Source organism: Crotalus tigris, unplaced genomic scaffold (genome assembly GCF_016545835.1).
Source record: "Crotalus tigris isolate CLP2741 ecotype Arizona unplaced genomic scaffold, ASM1654583v1 scf7180000017571.3126492, whole genome shotgun sequence".
Lineage (NCBI taxonomy): Eukaryota > Metazoa > Chordata > Lepidosauria > Squamata > Viperidae > Crotalus > Crotalus tigris.
In genome coordinates this window covers 1830328-1847149 of record NW_024096482.1, presented here as the reverse complement: position 1 = coordinate 1847149, position 16822 = coordinate 1830328, and the positions used below count along the sequence as shown (strand labels likewise).

Genomic DNA, 16822 nt, shown 5'->3' with positions numbered 1-16822 from the left:
AAATTATCACCTGATATTTACTTGGTTCAATAGCCTCATCATATATTTTTTACTCAGCAACTCAACCCACACATCTCTCTCACATAAAATTAAATGCAAACATGAAAACTTAACTCAGGTATCCTCTTTTATTTTCCACCTCATTAACCATATTAAATAAGCATGACACAGTCTTCATACCAGAAACGAAAAAGAAAATAACTTTGAAAGTCTTAGTGGTGTTCCAGTTTCACAATGTGTAAAAGAATGCTCTTTACAGGATGAAACCAACAACCACTTCCTTTCCATCTTCAGTATATATATATATAGAGAGAGAGATTATCTACTTTGATGTGGAGAAATACAAAAAAGCAATGATGGTTCTTCTAATGTGGTTCTCTGTTGTGATTTTTCTTCTCGGCATTCCCGGAGGTAAGTGCTAAATTATACTACATTTTTTTATTGTTAATTTCTTTTCATTTCTGATAATGTCACTTCAGAATGATCAATGAAACGATAAACAGATACGCCACGCTGTTTGTTTCAAATGTATGGATTTCTCCTTGAATTTGGAAAGTGATGAAGAGAAAACTACTCAGGTCTCCTTCAGGCTGACCTGATACTGGCAGTAGAAGGCCCACAGGAGAGAGTCAAAGCTACAGTTTTAAGATGATAGTTTTATTACATATACTAGAAAAGCCATAATGAAGAGAAGCAACTATTGTAAGATTCAGGATATATGTATTGCATATGGTTTTATATACATACACAAACACAAACATACATATACACAGAAGAGATCCAAAGTCCAAATCTGACACCTTTTATTTATTTATTTATTTATGAGACTTATATACCGCTTTAAGTGTAAGCACTCTCTAAGCGGTGTACACCAGTAAGCAATGTATATATATATTTACATTGCCCCCAACAATCTGGGTCCTCATTTTACCTACCTCGGAAGGATGGAAGGCTGAGTCAACCTTGAGCCGGTGAGATTTGAACCGCTGACCTGCTGAACACAGTCAGCTAAAGTGGCCTGCAGTACTGCACTCTAACTGCTGCGCCACCTCAGCTCTTTTCTCCTGTTCATGCAACCTCACAGGCTGAAAATCACTCATTAAGTGTCAGGAGTGGTTAGCTTCAATAAGTTGTTGTTGTATCAGACCAATGAGACCTTTGCTGTTGACCATATCACACCCAACCCACATAATGCCAGAGTTTGGGACTGTATCAGGAGAGGACAACCTGAATAAAATACCAGGTTTATTCTTGCTTATACTGTAAATTGCAATATTTAATTATTATGTATTTATATTATTGCATCAGAATCCCACCATTTCTAAGTATAAGGGCAATGTGAATCGGTATCGGTAATGAGTAAGTTTGTTCCCTTTACATTACTTCTTCCCTTTGAATCTGTCTGCAGCAGAGCTGTCCTGACATTTCTATTGATTAATCGGCGATATGGCTACTGCACTGGTTATTGGGAAGAGTGATGACAGAGAACACAAACTCAGATGAGAACAGGAAAATGGAAGAAGTGTCACTCAGCAAAAAGGGAGGGAGAGATAGAAACAGAGAGACAGAAAAACAGAAAGAAATTTCGTTGTTTTCTTAACTTTTCTCTGTTCCTTACATTTTCATTCTTGTTCTCTCTATTTTATTTCTTTCAATAAAGCACAAAGTATATATAATAATTATTAGATAATTGTGCATTGTATCCATCAATAAAGATATTTAATTTAAATATAATAATTTATTGGTTTATTAAGTTTAATTTAAACTTTAATTTAAAATTAATCAGTACTTAATTTTAGGCACTTTAGTGAGAATCAGACTTGCTCAATATTCTCTAGAAGGCAATCCAGAACATTTAGCTTTTTAGAATAGAATTGTCAGGTAACATTGTGCACTAATGCTCTTGCAGATACATGTCCCAATATTACTGAGATATTCAGTATAAATCATATAAAAAGTACTCTTTAACGAAAAGTAATAATTAAATTTAGCTATTTCCAAGCACAATAGAGGTAAAGATTCACAAATTGTGTTTGTTTCTTTTTCCTCTTTAACTAATGGATTAACCTAAAGTTGCATTTTGTGACTCATGATTAGCTTGGCTTCTTCATTCTGTTTAGATCACTGTGCCCAGATCATTGGAGGAAAAGAATCAGTTCCACATTCAAAACCTTTTATGGCCAAGATCAAAGGCCCAAAGCTTTGTGGCGGGACCCTGATCAAATCAAACTGGGTATTAACAGCAGCTCACTGCATCATGTAAGTTTGGAAGTTTTGCTAGTTTGTTATTTATTTCTTTTTAAAATCTTGTTATATTTATATATTTCTTCCAAGCATAACATAGCCCTGCAACTTAGGGATGAGCAAAACCTAAAATTTCAACCCAAGCAGAAATTGTCCACTAGGTATCATCTTTCCGGTAAATTGTTCACTGATCCCAGCTTCTTGGCATAAATTCTAGGGGTGGCAATGAGGCAAAGAAATCCAATCTCTCTCTCTCTCTCTCTCTCTCTCTCTCTCTCTCTCTCTCTCTCTCTCTCTCTCTCTCTCTCTCTCTCTCTTTGCGCGCGCGCGCCTGTGTGCATTATTGAATTTCTCAATAGAATAAATATATACAAAGAGAGATTGAAAGTAAGAAAAGGGGGAGAAACAGAAAAGGAATTAAAAGAGAAGAAAATATACATTCTATCAAGTAATTATCACTTTATTAGTTTCCCTATTCTCTTTGACCCTTTTGAATTCCCAAATGAAGAAATCATTCTTTCAACAAAAACTCTATGTAAGGTTTCCAGGTTCTCAAAATAAATTATTTTGTTCCTTTTTTTCCTTTTTCTGTATCCAGACTGGTTAGCTTTGCTATTTTTGTGAGTTCAGTTAATTTTATAATCCAAACTTCCATCATAGATATTTCATTATTTTCCCAACCTTTTGCATACAATACTCTTGCCACAGTTACCATATACAATATTGCTTTCTCATACTTCTTTTCTAATTCCATGACCATAAAACCCAGCAGGCTAATTCTGACCTCATCATTAAAAAATAATCTAGTTTTGATGGTCAGGCTCTGAACAGATGAAGAGCCAGAAGCCACAGGAGGGAGAAACTGGGATAAACCAAAAACGTGGCCAAAATAGGAGACAAGATTGTGCTGGCATACCTGGCTGAAGAATTCTGGGAGTTGAAGTCCACAAGTCATAAAAGGGCCAAGTTTGAAGACCCCTGATGTAGATGATGATAGAGAATGTTTCTGTTCTCTCAAAGGTCCTCATCCCAATCTTTCTTTTCCATGTAGAGCAATGCATGACATTAATAGTGCATGCCTCCCAGCACATTATTGGTGTTATTGTTCTTGTGAAAATGGCATATAATTTGACCTCCCTTTGATTTTCAACCTCCAGAACATCCATATATTGGTGTGATGCTCATATATTGTAATTTATTATTGAATTTATCCAGAAATAGGCCATTAAAAGTTTTTTGCATCTCCTATCAAAAATATATTTGCTTCCACTGTTGAAATAATACTCTAATAAAAATTGTAGTAAATGATGCTTTATAACTGAATATATCTAAGCCTGCTGTCTCCAAATTTTAAACTTATGTGCCAGGAAATAAACAATGTTAAAACCAGTAGAATTTAACTCTGAAGAAACATAGAAGATTGAATTGCCAAATAATAAGGCTTAATATCCTTCAGCTAAGATTATACTGCATTATAATTGCTAAAAATGAACTTTATTCAATTCTTATTTATCCTCTTTGCTTTTTAGAACAAATAACACTGAAGTTATTCTTGGAATTCATTCAGAAAAAGACACAACAAAACAAGTTTTCAATGTTAAAAAGCACATTTATCACCCATGCTATGATAAAGCCACAAAGGAGAATGACATTATGCTTCTTCAGGTATGTTCTAAAGGATATACATAATATACATGGGATGGATGGCATGAATACAGAGTCCTTGACTTACAGCCTCATTTGGGACTGGAACTTCCATTGATAAGCAAGGCAGTTCTTAAAAAAATCATGCCGAATTTTATGACTTTTTTTGCTATGGTTATTAAGCAAATCATTGCAGTTATTAAATGAAACATTCAAATCTGGCTTTCTCATTGACTTCGCGTGTCATAAGCCATCTAGGAAGGTTGCCAATGGAAATCACATGACCCTAGGCTACTGCAACCATTATAAATCCATGCTGTTTGCCAAGGACCCAAATTTTGATCACATGACCACAGGGATGCTCCAATGATCATAAGTGTGAGAACTGGTCATACATCACTTTTTTGAGTGCCATCATAATCTCAAACAGCAGCTAAACAAATGGTTCTAACTTGAGGATGACCTGGATTGTGGTGGCAGCTAATCCTTTATAGAAATCAGTGTACAAGGGATTTAAGCTCTAACCCTGAGAAAGGAAGGGAAGAAAAGGGAATAATTATTCACTCATGTTGTTGATCTGACCTACCTCAAAGGGCTGACAAGCATCCCATAAGGGGAACATGACAGTTGAGGCCCAATTGATTGGCCTAGGAACCACCCCTGATGATGGCATCAATGGAATGAAGAATATTCTCACACTCAAGTGATGGAAACTTACTTTTTCCTTTAATGTCAGAGAGGGAGAGTAGGAGGGAGGAGTTTTTATTTCTATATAAATGATCAGCAGGTGTAAAATCACACATATTGAAGGAAGTTCAAAGCATTAATGTTGTTGTTATTCCTATTAGTTTATTTTTATTGAAGGGGCTCAAATGGTATAAATGTTGCTTCTCAGACTCATTGTATCTGCCCAACATTGTAACATAGGCCAGGCTGAGATGGGGTGACTCTCCAAGGTGTAAGTCTAACATACGATGCATTACACACCATATTGACAGTTAATGTGAGGATTAATCTCTTCTGCCTTCCCTCTTATCCCATTTAAGCTTAATAAACAAGCAAAACTTAACAAGAATGTGGCCATCGTCAAGCTTCCTCGAGTGTATGGTGACCTCAAGGCTGGAACACAGTGTCTGGTAGCTGGCTGGGGGGTTACTCAGAGTGGACATAAGACACCATCAGATGTCCTCCGTGAAGTTAATGTCTCTGTCATTGCAAGAAGTACCTGCAATGATCAAAAGCACTATAATTATCAGCCTCTAGTAACAATGAATATGGTCTGTGCGGGTGACAAGAGAGGAGCCAAGGATGCATGCTTGGTAAGTATATCTATCTACCTACTCTGAATTTTTGAAATTCAAAAATAGTATATGGAAAGCAGAATTTGAAAGAATTAGTAATCATACTTGCATGCTTTTAGTGTTCTAAGAAATCAAAGTCCTACTCTAACAACTGTAAAATTAGTAAAATCTTCCCATCATAAAGTCAATTGCAAAAAAGCCATCTGGAATTATATATCCATTCAGACTGGCTGCATTACAGCCTGTGATGAATCTTTAACAAAAAGTACAGGTCGTCTTTGACTTACAACCACAATGGAGCCCAGAAATGTTGTTCCCAAGTGAGACATTTGTTAAGTGAATTTTACCTCGCTTTACAACCTTCCTTGCCTTAGTTGTTAAGTGAATCACTGCAACTGCTAAGTTAGTAAAACATTTGTTAAGTGAATCCAGCTTCCCCACTGACTTTTGCTTGTCAGAAGGTCGCAAAAGTGGATCACATGACCCTGGGACTCTGCAAACGTCATAAATACAAGTCAGTTGCCAAGTGTCTGAATTTTGATCACATGACCATGGGGATGCTGCAATGTTCGTAAGGGTGAAAAATGATCATAAGTCACTTTTTTCAGTGCTATTGTAACTTTGAACGGTTGCTAAATGAACGTAAGTCAAGGACTACCTGTACTTATCGATGAAGCACTGGTGGGGGCAGAATAGACTGTGAATTTTTCAGAATACTAGTCTGAAGTGCAGCTGGCTCCTTGTTTGCTTAAATGTGGTTATATTCCCCACCTATTCAGAATTTACACTTGTAGAATAGATGGTATCTTTATGCAGCTAAATGTATTTAGTCATTTCCTGAAGAAAATATATGGCTGGCAGAGATGGGAGTGAGATAAAGCACGAACACCCACACAGAGATACATGCACATAGAAACACATTCTCCACTTCTTCAATATATATATGTATGTATGTATGTATGTATGTATGTATGTATGTATGTATGTATGTATGTGTATATATATATATATATTGGCTGTCAGAAATGCAACTATTTTCTGAAAAGTGCCATTTTAGATTTAGGTTTATTTGTCTATTGTGTAGAATTCCATCTACCTCTCTTTTATGTCAAGGATTCCTTCTTCCCATCTTTTTCTGTCCCATTAATTCCGAAAAATAGGTTTGACCAAGAGAGAGAGACAGAGAAAGAGACAGAGACATAGAAAGGCAGACACTCAGTCAAGGGGGTCTGCAGAGGGTCAAAAAAGTCAAGATGGTAGCCAAAAACCAGACATTCAAAGCCCTGCCCCTTTTTTACATGCTTCAGGGCAGAAGGCTGATTCTGTAACCAGGATCTGGGCATCTCTCTCCACTTCTGGCCTTGAGGGTCAAGCTATTCCCGAGTGAGAGAACTCCTATTGAGAAAGAATCCTGTCGCCCATCTTCCCCACCCAAACTGGAAGGACACAATCCCAGAGATAACTAAAGCCCAAGCTAATTAGAGCTTTATACATAAAGACAAGCCTCTTGAATTTGAACAGAAACCTGCCAGCAACCAGAGCATCTCCCAGAGATGTTACTCTATTTGGCCAAGCTGATTAGCAAACGTCATCAAGAAGGCCAGTGCACTTCGTGTGAATTGCAGCTTCTGATAATCATCTTTTTAGCAGGGCCTTGTAGAACAAACTGTAGTAGTCTAATCAGGAGATGACAATAGCATGAATCTTTCATTATTGTATATTACAATTGTCCCTTAAAAGAGAAAAGCATAAAGAGTCACTGTATCGGTCAGATGGGCAGCATAAAAATGTAATGAATAAATAAATGAATACAACTGCTGCAAATAATGCAAAATCTGTCTTTACAACCCCCCCCCCTTTTCTCCCTTGTGCAGGGTGATTCAGGTGGTCCTTTGATGTGCAAAGGGGAACAAAGAGGCATCATTTCCTTTGGTAAAGGATGTGGACAGTCTAAGTATCCTGGTATCTACACCCTTCTGACAGATAAATATTCTCGTTGGATAAAGAGTGTTATACAAGGCAGTTTATAGAATTATTGTTGATGTTGACATTCTCTTTTATTATATTCATTCATTATTTCTTTAAAACAATCTTTTCCAGCCTTTTCCCTCCAGATGCATTTGACTAGTCACACCATACCCAGCTAGCACAACCATTGAGCCTGCTGGCTAAAAATAACATTGACTTCAGATGAATTCATCTGGAGGGTGAATTGATCAGCTTTGGTATTTAGGTTTTCTATTTAAATGCAATTTTGTAACAAAGGTTTTTTTTTCCCTTTATAAAAGATAAGCACAAGTTTCTAGAAATTGGCTGTATTTTTTCTCTCTCTCTCTCTGAACACTTACTCTGCTAGATAGACATTATTCCCATGTCTATCACAAATGAAATGATAGTTTATTTCCAGAAAGCAGAAGACAATAAATCCTTTTTGAAAACCATTTTGTTATTGTTGTTCATTTGTGCTATGTATCCAGTGTTTGCTTGTGGCAAACTTCAGACATTTTCTATATTTGGAAGAATGAGTTTCTGTGCTGGGAATGGCTTCTAAATGTCTTCTATGGGATGGCATAACATAACTGGACTATTCTTATAATTGGAGGTCCTTTGCAATTGCAAAATTCCCAGATATGCACATATTTGAGACTTCTTATGAATCTATACACTAGGGGTGTTCATACTTGGCCCTTTTATGACTTGTGGGCGTCAACTCCCAGAATTCTGAGAGTTGAAATCCACAAGTCATAAAAGGGCCAAGTTTGAATACCCTTGCTATACACCACTTTTATGAGTGGCGATGTGACGGCACCAAAAGCACTGAAACCACTTATCTCCTGCAGTTATGAAGTCTTCATCACTCGATGTTTTCAAACAAATGTTGGACAACCATTTGTCTGAGATCCCAAAGGTGTATTTTCAGGAGGCAACTAGACTTCCTTGTTTTTTTTCTTTGAAGACATTTCACTTCTGTTTAAGAAGCTTCTTGGACAACCGTGACCTGGATGACTGAGAATCTCCATAGACATTTGTCTGAGATGATTGACTACAAGATTAGCTTATCTGCTAGTGACCTTCTACTGGTGCTCCAGAGAGAGCATTCTAACCTATTGCATTTGTGTATGGTTTGCTAACTGCAGAGTAGCAGATAAGAAAATGGTCCAGAGGATTATTGGCTGCCATCTCCTCCTCTCCTCCCCACCCATATGAACTGTACTGTCTTAGGAAAGCCCAAAACATTCTTAAAGATTCATCTCATCCCAGACATTCTTTTTTTGAACTATTACCATCTGGCAGACAGTACAATATAATAAAAACAAAGACAAATAGGCTGAAAAATCATTTTTATACCATTATAATATAAAACATTATAAATTCAGTTAGGACCTTATAAATATTATAAATTCAGTTAGAATCTCTAAGGTTATCATAGCAGCTATGCAAGTAGGACTTTTCGGTTCTTAGACAATATTTCTTTGCAGATGTGTAATCGTCTTCAAAGCAATTTCATTTTGAATTGAAACCACAAAGGAAACCCAGGTATCAACCCTGTGTTCTAGAAATCATTATGACATCATGGAATTTCAGTAATCCCTCTAATGCACAGCTGTTTAATTCAGAAATTCTCCAAAGTATCCACTAGCTCAGTGGTTCTCAACCTTTCTAATGCCCCATAATACAGTTCCCCATGTTGTGGTGACCCCCAACCACTTATACATCACCGGGTGCCAGGGGCGTGGCCAAAGAAAAGGGGAAAAAATGGCGGACAGCCTTGTTTGGTGACCCCCGTGAAATGGTCATTTGACCCCAAATGGGGTCCCGACCCACAGGTTGAGAACCACTGCACTAGCTATTAGCGGAAGGAGAATTACACAGGGAAGACCATATATAGAGAATGGGGTAATATTGAAAACAGGCAGTTTATGTAGGGGAATGTACATCCAGGAAGATCCTGGCTCATCAAAAGAAATTTAAAAGGCACTGATGATAATCAAATATATAACCCCATGGATGATTTACATGAAGCATTTCATATATTTCTGCTTATAAAGTGAAGCAGAAAATAACTTATTTCCTTCTTGGCTCAATTCCATATCTGAACTGCTTCCTCTGAAGCCATGTTTGAAATAACAACGTGTGTGCGTAGTGCAATGTTTGAACTCTGCCAATACATTTGCAAGAATACAAGAACATACTATGCAAGAATATTCTCTGCAAGGATAGGATAGACATCTGAGGCTTTTTTCTCAGGCTTGATTTAAGATGCTGGTTTCTATCTATGAAATGAAAACATTTGAGATGACAGATCTTTTCCTTTCCAGAATTTGCAATGTGAAGTCAGTCCTGTGTTCTGTGTTCTAGAAAAGTGAACCTGCAGAAGAATACTTAGCTTTTTTTTATAGCATTTCTCAGCTAAGGAATCTTACCTAGATTAACTGTCTTTTAGATGGCTGGTGAAGACAACATTGTTTGGTGGAACATTTAATAATCCTTCTTTATGAATTTATAATTATTCTTTATTTCCAAGGCATGAAATATTGTTCAGCATTTTCAACTGATATACTTTTTTAGTTATTTATGTTGATTCATTCTGTTGAGCACCCACTGAGCAGAAAAGATAGTATTGCATGATTCTATACTGATTAAATAAATAAAATGGCTTATCGGGAGTATTTAGGAATGTTGACAATTTGACCCTTCCCCAGTCAAACCTAAATTGTGCTTGATAGCAAATTTCTAAGAATTTTCTTTCATCTTTTGATGGTGGGTCTTATTTTAATTACAACTAACTGACATGCAACTTTCAGTGGAAATGTTTTATGCTTGCCTAGTCTGCCTACTTTACCTCCTTCTCACCAATTGTCAAGAAAAAATAAATAAAGAGGTTTGAAACTGACAGGAAAATAGGAGAACAGAGTATTTGTGGTACAAAAATAATGTAAAGGATCTCTATTTGTATTTCTACTGTACATGAACCTACCTATTTTAGCTTGTCCTTGCTACAAAACCACCAGTTGTTAGAATAGACTAGAATGTATAAATTAAGATGCCTATTAATGGGGTTCTGTTCTCATGAGAACAGAATCACTGTATCTTCCTTTTATCTTGTATTACATGGTGAGCGTCTACAGAAGGTTCTTGTTTGAAAGAAGTCAGCCACCAATTGACCCAGTATGGAATGCACCATATAAACTTTAGGGACAGCAGCCATCCTCCAGAGTTTTTACTGATGGATTTAGCCATCTTCCAAAGATCTGTCACAAAGAATGATGAACATCCATCCCATCATACAATTCTAGAATTACTGAAGGAACAGAATGTTGATGTCATAATCATGTGGGCCTCTAGTAGACTTTTGTTCAGTCTTTCTCCAGGATTAGTGTTCTGCCCACAGTATTGTAACATACCCTTTTTTTGTGAAAACTCTTAATAGCTACAGCTAATTTCTCTCTCTTTCTCTGGCCCCACTGCACACCTTGCTAAACTCTGCTGCCTAGAAATGATACCTCCTTCTCCAAAGACTTTTTATTATGAGTGAATATTTCTGAACTTGCCAGGAATGCATTTAGCAAATGAATTCTGGGGTTTTTTATGTATTCAGTATATACTGAATATCTTGTTGTTGGTGAATTCAAAGTAGCACCTATGGAGCTTTTATTTGTTTTGTGCTTTTCTATTACCATTTTCTTCCTCAGAAACCAGAGGGGTAAGTGCTATTTTGTGAACATATTTTCCTCACTTTGTCTATTGCGCAAAGGCAATTGTTTAAAGTGAATGGGAGGTTTGCCATAATGGGAACGAGGTGGTCTAAAGAAACAGAAACCTCTCAAACCGAAGATCCCCATTCTCTCATCACCAGGTCCAGCTCCATGCCCAGCCCAGCCCCACCCTCTGCTCCACCAAAAAGTAAAAGCTCTTCCCCAACTAGCAAATGATTTTCTAGCACCAACAAGGCTTTAAAAGATTTTGAATAAAGCCTTTTTTTCAAAGCCTCAATGATACATGGAGGGATTTGTACAAAGGCAGAAATGACCACAGGAGAGGATCAAAGGGGCGCATCACTCCAGCATGATGCAAATTTCATATCTTTCAAACATGCTCTGTGATGTCACATGGATATATGAAAGAGGTGGAAACATCTGTCGCCCTTGCATGATGTTGCTCTCATCATAGAGAAAAGAAGGGCTGGAGGTGACATGATAGCAGTCTTCCAGTATTTGAACGGCTGCCACAAAGAAGAGGGGATCAACTTATTTTACAAAGCACCAGAAGGAAGACAAGAAACAATGGATGAAACTAATCAAGGAGTGAAGCAACCTGGAATTAAGGAGAAAATTCCTAACAGTGAGGACAATTAACCAGTGGAATAGCTTGCTTTCAGTCCTTGTGGGTGCTTCATCACTAGAGATTTTAAGAAAAGACTAGACAACCATTTTTCTGAAATGGTATAGGGTCTCCTGCTTGAGCAGGGAGTTGGACTAGAAGACCCCCAAGGTCCTTTCCAGATCTATTCTGATTGATTGATTGTTTTGATAAAAGCCTTGGACCCTGCTGACACAGCAAGCAAAGTAATTATCTTCTCTCCCAAATAGAAAAGCATTACAATAAAGCTTCAAAGAGTTTCTACTCATTTTGCACTTGAGGTTGCTATTCATACATTTGAATTTTGCATATCCAAATGCAAAATACTTTCATTGCATTTCTCTCTGATAATAGTCTATCACAACCCAAGCTATTCATTGTGACTTAAAAATTATAACTCTCACATTTTTCAAACATGTAGATTTACTTCAAAAACAGCTTGGATCCACTGTCTTGCAAAGAATGGTGTCCCACTATTCTACTGTCCCCCCAAAGTAAACTGAGGAAGGAGAGGGAGCCTTCTATAACAGGAATCAACCTGTTTCCTTCTATAAAATGGCTGGTTTGCAACTAGCTGCCATTTTGTGTATGGACAAGCCTCCCCAACATTTATTTTGTTAGACTTCCCATGACACAGTCTCACACTGTGAAATGAACCTACTGGTCCAAAATCACAATACCCTCCTCAATTCCAACTGGAAAAATATCCTAAATATAAGGATAAAAGGAATAAGTGCTCTAATGCTAACCTCCTCTGTCACCATTTGCACTAATTTTGTGCATCAAAAAGTCTTCATTATATGTTTTAAAATTTTGATTTGCAGGGTTCTAAATTGCGCAGAGAAATTCTAGCAACAGAAACTTCACCATAAATATGAAAACAGAAGAAGCAGAACTAATGTGATCATCTTTATTTACTTCATTGCTTGCATGTGATTACAGTCAGTGAATGGAGCTCTTCAATAGTTAATTCATAATTAATTCATAGTGTGATGTGCTTATTCAACCCAATCCAATTGGCTTTTCTCATAGGTCAATCTGCAGATGTAGCTGAAGAGGAAGAACATTCAATACCATACGTGGTTGGTCTCATCAAACACAAACATTTATTATGTGCAGGAACATTGATCAAACAGAACTGGGTGTTAACAGCAGCCCATTGCTTTCCGTGAGTATCCATATTTTGTTCAAAAGTTTTCTTGCAATTGTATCAGTTCTCAAACATACTTTAGGCAAGCCTATTAGATCTTTTCTACCCAGATATCTAGAGTTGATTTATAGTATAACTTGCTAGAAATAATTACCTACCATAGGATTTAAGTTAACTCAGTAAAACACAACTGTTAAATACCTATCAATCAATCAGTCAGTCAATAAATCACATAGAAGTGATGTTATTATGGTTCACTGTGCAGTCAACCAGACTGGATTTGGCATTTCTGCCACCTATCGAATCCTTCCCAAGGGCTTGGGAAAGGCAGCAGTTGTCCTTTGATAGTGACTACATGTGCTCTAAGTTAACTTCTCTTTTTAGGAGTGAAGAAACATATATTGGTGTTGGAAGACAAGCCATAACTAAAAATGAAGGAAGAGATTTTATAAACATTACCAAAATCTTTTTCTATCCAGGATTTAATCCAAAAACATTTGAAAATGATATTATGCTTTTGAAGGTAAATCTGTGAATTGATTGTGAATGTTCTGAGGAAAAAACTATAGCATTGTGTTTATTGACATGAGCATGATCCTTGAGCAAAATGTAATTAAAATTTATGCTTGTTTATTTCCTGGCTCTTGATCAAACACAACAAATCAAAACGAATTAGTTTACAATTTTATAAAACAATAACACAATAAAATAATCAAACCAATAAGGTTTAACAAATCAGGAAGGATCATTACTGTATAATGATAGAGTGAAAAACCTAAAAACTTCAAAATTACTAGAACCAGGAAGCCAAAATGCATAATCTAAATAAGAACCAAAGAGAGAAGAGTGAAATGAAGAAATGGAAGTGTAAAAGACTGTAACTTCAACAAGGTGCCAAAATTGGAACTTCTGCAGTCTGAATGGTACAGGCCTGCTTGTCACTCAAGAGAGTTTTTGCTTGTTCAGATTGCAAAATAATTTCCTGGGAATTCATCAAGACTATAATACCTGTAAGAGCAAACTTTTTCACATGGTAGGCCTGCTAAAACTCCATTATCAAAAACGTATTGTCTGCTGTTTCGTATGTCTACTCAACTTCATTCTATCACCTTCACTTAGCAGGCATTCAAAAGTGATTATTTATAGCTACTGTACTGTTTAATATGGTGAGCATTCTGGGGATATTAGAAGTATTTCTCTGCAGAAGTACTTATTTCTGGGAAATACCAATACACTATCTGGAACCAGCTTTGAATTCCATCAGTTATTTTTGAGTGTGCTATAAGCCAAGCAAGAGAATTCATGGGTTGTAGGCCAAACAGTTTTCAGGATTTCCTTTATATCTACTTCTTTCCCCCGCTCCATTGATTTTCCATATTTTCTCATTTCACCTGTCCCAGCATTAAGGAAGAGGAAAGATTTATTTCTGATCTGTAAAAGAAAAGAGTTACCTATCTCAGCATTGGAATATGAGATTTATCTCTCATCTGTAGACTCCAAGTAAACCCTTTTATTGGAGTGGGAAAGTAAACCAACTGGTAAGAAAAGAAGATTAATTTCCCACAAATCTGAGTTAGATTAAGGAGTGATATAATCAGCAACATCTATTAAAACTTAATTCAAATGAGCTATTTTTATTTTATTTTATCAGCTTCATATTATGGCAACAAAGCTTAAAATGAACGTCATCCCACTTCCTAAGTCTACCCATGATATCAAAGCAGGAACTTCCTGCATCGTAAAAGGATGGGGAACTATTAGTAAAAGAAGGAGATTTAAGAAATTCCGTGCAGTTAACGTCACCATCATTGACAGAAATATCTGCAATGATAAGAAACATTATAATTCTCATCCTTTTGTGACAATGAAGATGGTATGCGCTGGAGAGAAAAACAGCGAAAAGGATTTATGTGTGGTAAGATAACTCTGTGCAGATTAAGATTGCTTACCAGGTAAGATGATCACTTCCATAGACCCCATATGGGTTTGGGAGAGTAAGGAGTCCGGCCCCATTATATGAACACTATCCCCAAAGATAAGGATGGACCTTAGTCTACAAGTATTTTGCATACAAGCTAAAACAGCATTGTTCCAACAGGTATGTGGCCCTTGGGCTAAATATATGGAGCCCTTCGTGTACCAGAATTTCTTATTGTTATTGTTCATATCCTTTTTAAATGTTCATTTTTCTTTGCCCATAGTCCACCAGAATTGGAGGAGGTTACACATATAAATAACAGGAAATGTCTTTTCAAAAATTGGAATAAAAGAGTTGATACAAATGTCCATCAAACATATTGTACATTCTTTTATGTAGAAAGATATATCCTCACAATTACAATGTGAATTTAAGAAGAGAGAATTATTGTGCTGTTGATTTCCCCACTGAGTGACCATAGGACCTTTGTAATCGTTACAGTGTCTGCTGCTAAAGTGCAAACAATTGAATGTCAGGTTCCTAGTATCTCTTCTTATAGGATTTTTTTTTTTTTTACATTGCACTGGATCTGAGAGCCCTTCGGAGACAAGACTGTCCTCTTTGAAAGAGGAGATAAGCTTTTCCATTACTGATCAACTGAAGGAACTTAGTCATCTGTAGGGACTCATAGGGATGACCTTTGAGAAACTGTTCAAAACTCTTACAACCACATATGGAAAGACATGGTTTAAGCCCAGGACAAGGAGAAAGTATAAGAGAAAGACCAGAATAATTCCTCCCTGACTCCTCAGCATATAATAGGGAGGCAAGAGAAAATGCAAGATTCTGTTACTAAAGACTATCTCAATAAAGTATAGTTCTAGTCTTCTTGTAGAGTGGACTTCCTAATCTAGACAGCCTCAAAAGGCTAACACCTTCTGGCTCTTTGGCTTATAAATTGCAGGATAATCCACAGCAACAGTCCTTTGCTTCAAAACAGCGGATCCAACCAGGAACTTGAAGCCCCATTTCCTTTTACCTGTCTGTAGTATGTGTGAGATGTTGCCTATTAAAAATGGGTGGGGCTTTGATCACTTGACCATGCCGGCCATTTTGAAACCAGTGTTTCAGATTGCTCAGAATCCATTAAATTAAGAAAATAACACATTACACCCCATTTATATCTTGATATGCCTTAGGCACCGGGAACTTTTTTCTTCCACCGGGAACTTTTTAAATTATTATTTTCTCCAAGAACCCCAGAAGTGGTGCAGAGATATCATGAGTATGGAAGAAGCAACATTTTCTGCCCCTTTTTATTTTATAGGAGAAATGAGATTTGTGCAAAATAAACCTACTAAGCTTCTTTGAAATTGAATATATTTAAGTTGTTAAAAATAAATAAAATTTTTACTAGCCAGAGTTGTTATTTTGCCATTAATTTTCGATTGTGTGATCCTAGGAAAAACAAAAATTAGACTTAGAGTCATCTAATTGCTGGTTTTTGTTACTTTTTCTGCATAGATCAGCAGAGCTATCTTAGCTTTTGTGAATGCTAACACACCCCTGTCTGTCTTTTTTCTCAGGGTGATGACGGTGGGCCTTTGATATGCAGAGGGCAGCAATTAGGTATTGTTTCCTTTGTTAAAAAATGTGACAATCCCCAATACCCTGGCATCTATACTCAGCTCACAGACACCTATATCTCCTGGATAAAGACGATCATAGATGAAAATTCACACTGACTGAACAATATTTGAAGACGTTTTTCTGTTAGCTTGTGACTACTTATTTATCAATTTTCCCATCTCGGTTCCTGCATTATAGCTTCCCTTATACATATGGAGAAGAGAGTGATGGTAACACATTCAATGCTAGGTATACCAGCTACAGACTCTGTACTGTAAATGTTTGTGGTTGGTCCTGAAGCTCAGCCTCTCCAGACCAGTTTTAATTTTCAGTCCATTGGTACTAAAGTAGGTTTCTATTCTCTGGCAAAAAAGTATTTTTTACAAAAAATAAATGCTTTGAGTATGAAATAGAAGTTTCAGCTTAGAAAGTTTATTGGCCTCCAGCTTTTGCATTACCTTCTCACTGAAAAATTTCACTGAAAAATCTCACTGAAAAATCTGCAAAAAGAAAATAATGAACACTAAGATAGTTTTCCCACTGCTGGCAGCAAATTTATTGGTATCAGTAAATTGT

General features: G+C 36.7%; 2 protein-coding genes across 3 annotated transcripts; both read left to right on the top strand.

Annotated features, from left to right (window-relative positions):
* Positions 1-320: 320 nt before the first annotated feature.
* On the top strand, positions 321-7609 carry LOC120313343 (granzyme A-like). The gene is made up of 5 exons (XM_039355167.1): positions 321-411; positions 2121-2259; positions 3774-3909; positions 4935-5207; positions 7064-7609. Exons 1-5 carry the CDS (start codon positions 354-356, stop codon positions 7217-7219), a joined length of 762 nt encoding a protein of 253 aa, XP_039211101.1. The 5' UTR covers positions 321-353; the 3' UTR covers positions 7220-7609.
* Positions 7610-10545: 2936 nt separating this feature from the next.
* Positions 10546-16598, top strand: LOC120313337 (granzyme A-like). 2 transcript variants are annotated; one of them, XM_039355144.1, is made up of 5 exons: positions 10546-10893; positions 12582-12717; positions 13084-13222; positions 14351-14614; positions 16204-16598. In XM_039355144.1, exons 1-5 carry the CDS (start codon positions 10779-10781, stop codon positions 16360-16362), a joined length of 813 nt encoding a protein of 270 aa, XP_039211078.1. In that variant the 5' UTR covers positions 10546-10778; the 3' UTR covers positions 16363-16598. The 2 variants fall into 2 exon arrangements, with proteins under 2 accessions (XP_039211078.1, XP_039211087.1); XM_039355153.1 differs by having other exon boundaries at positions 14351-14651; positions 16204-16339.
* Positions 16599-16822: the final 224 nt, after the last annotated feature.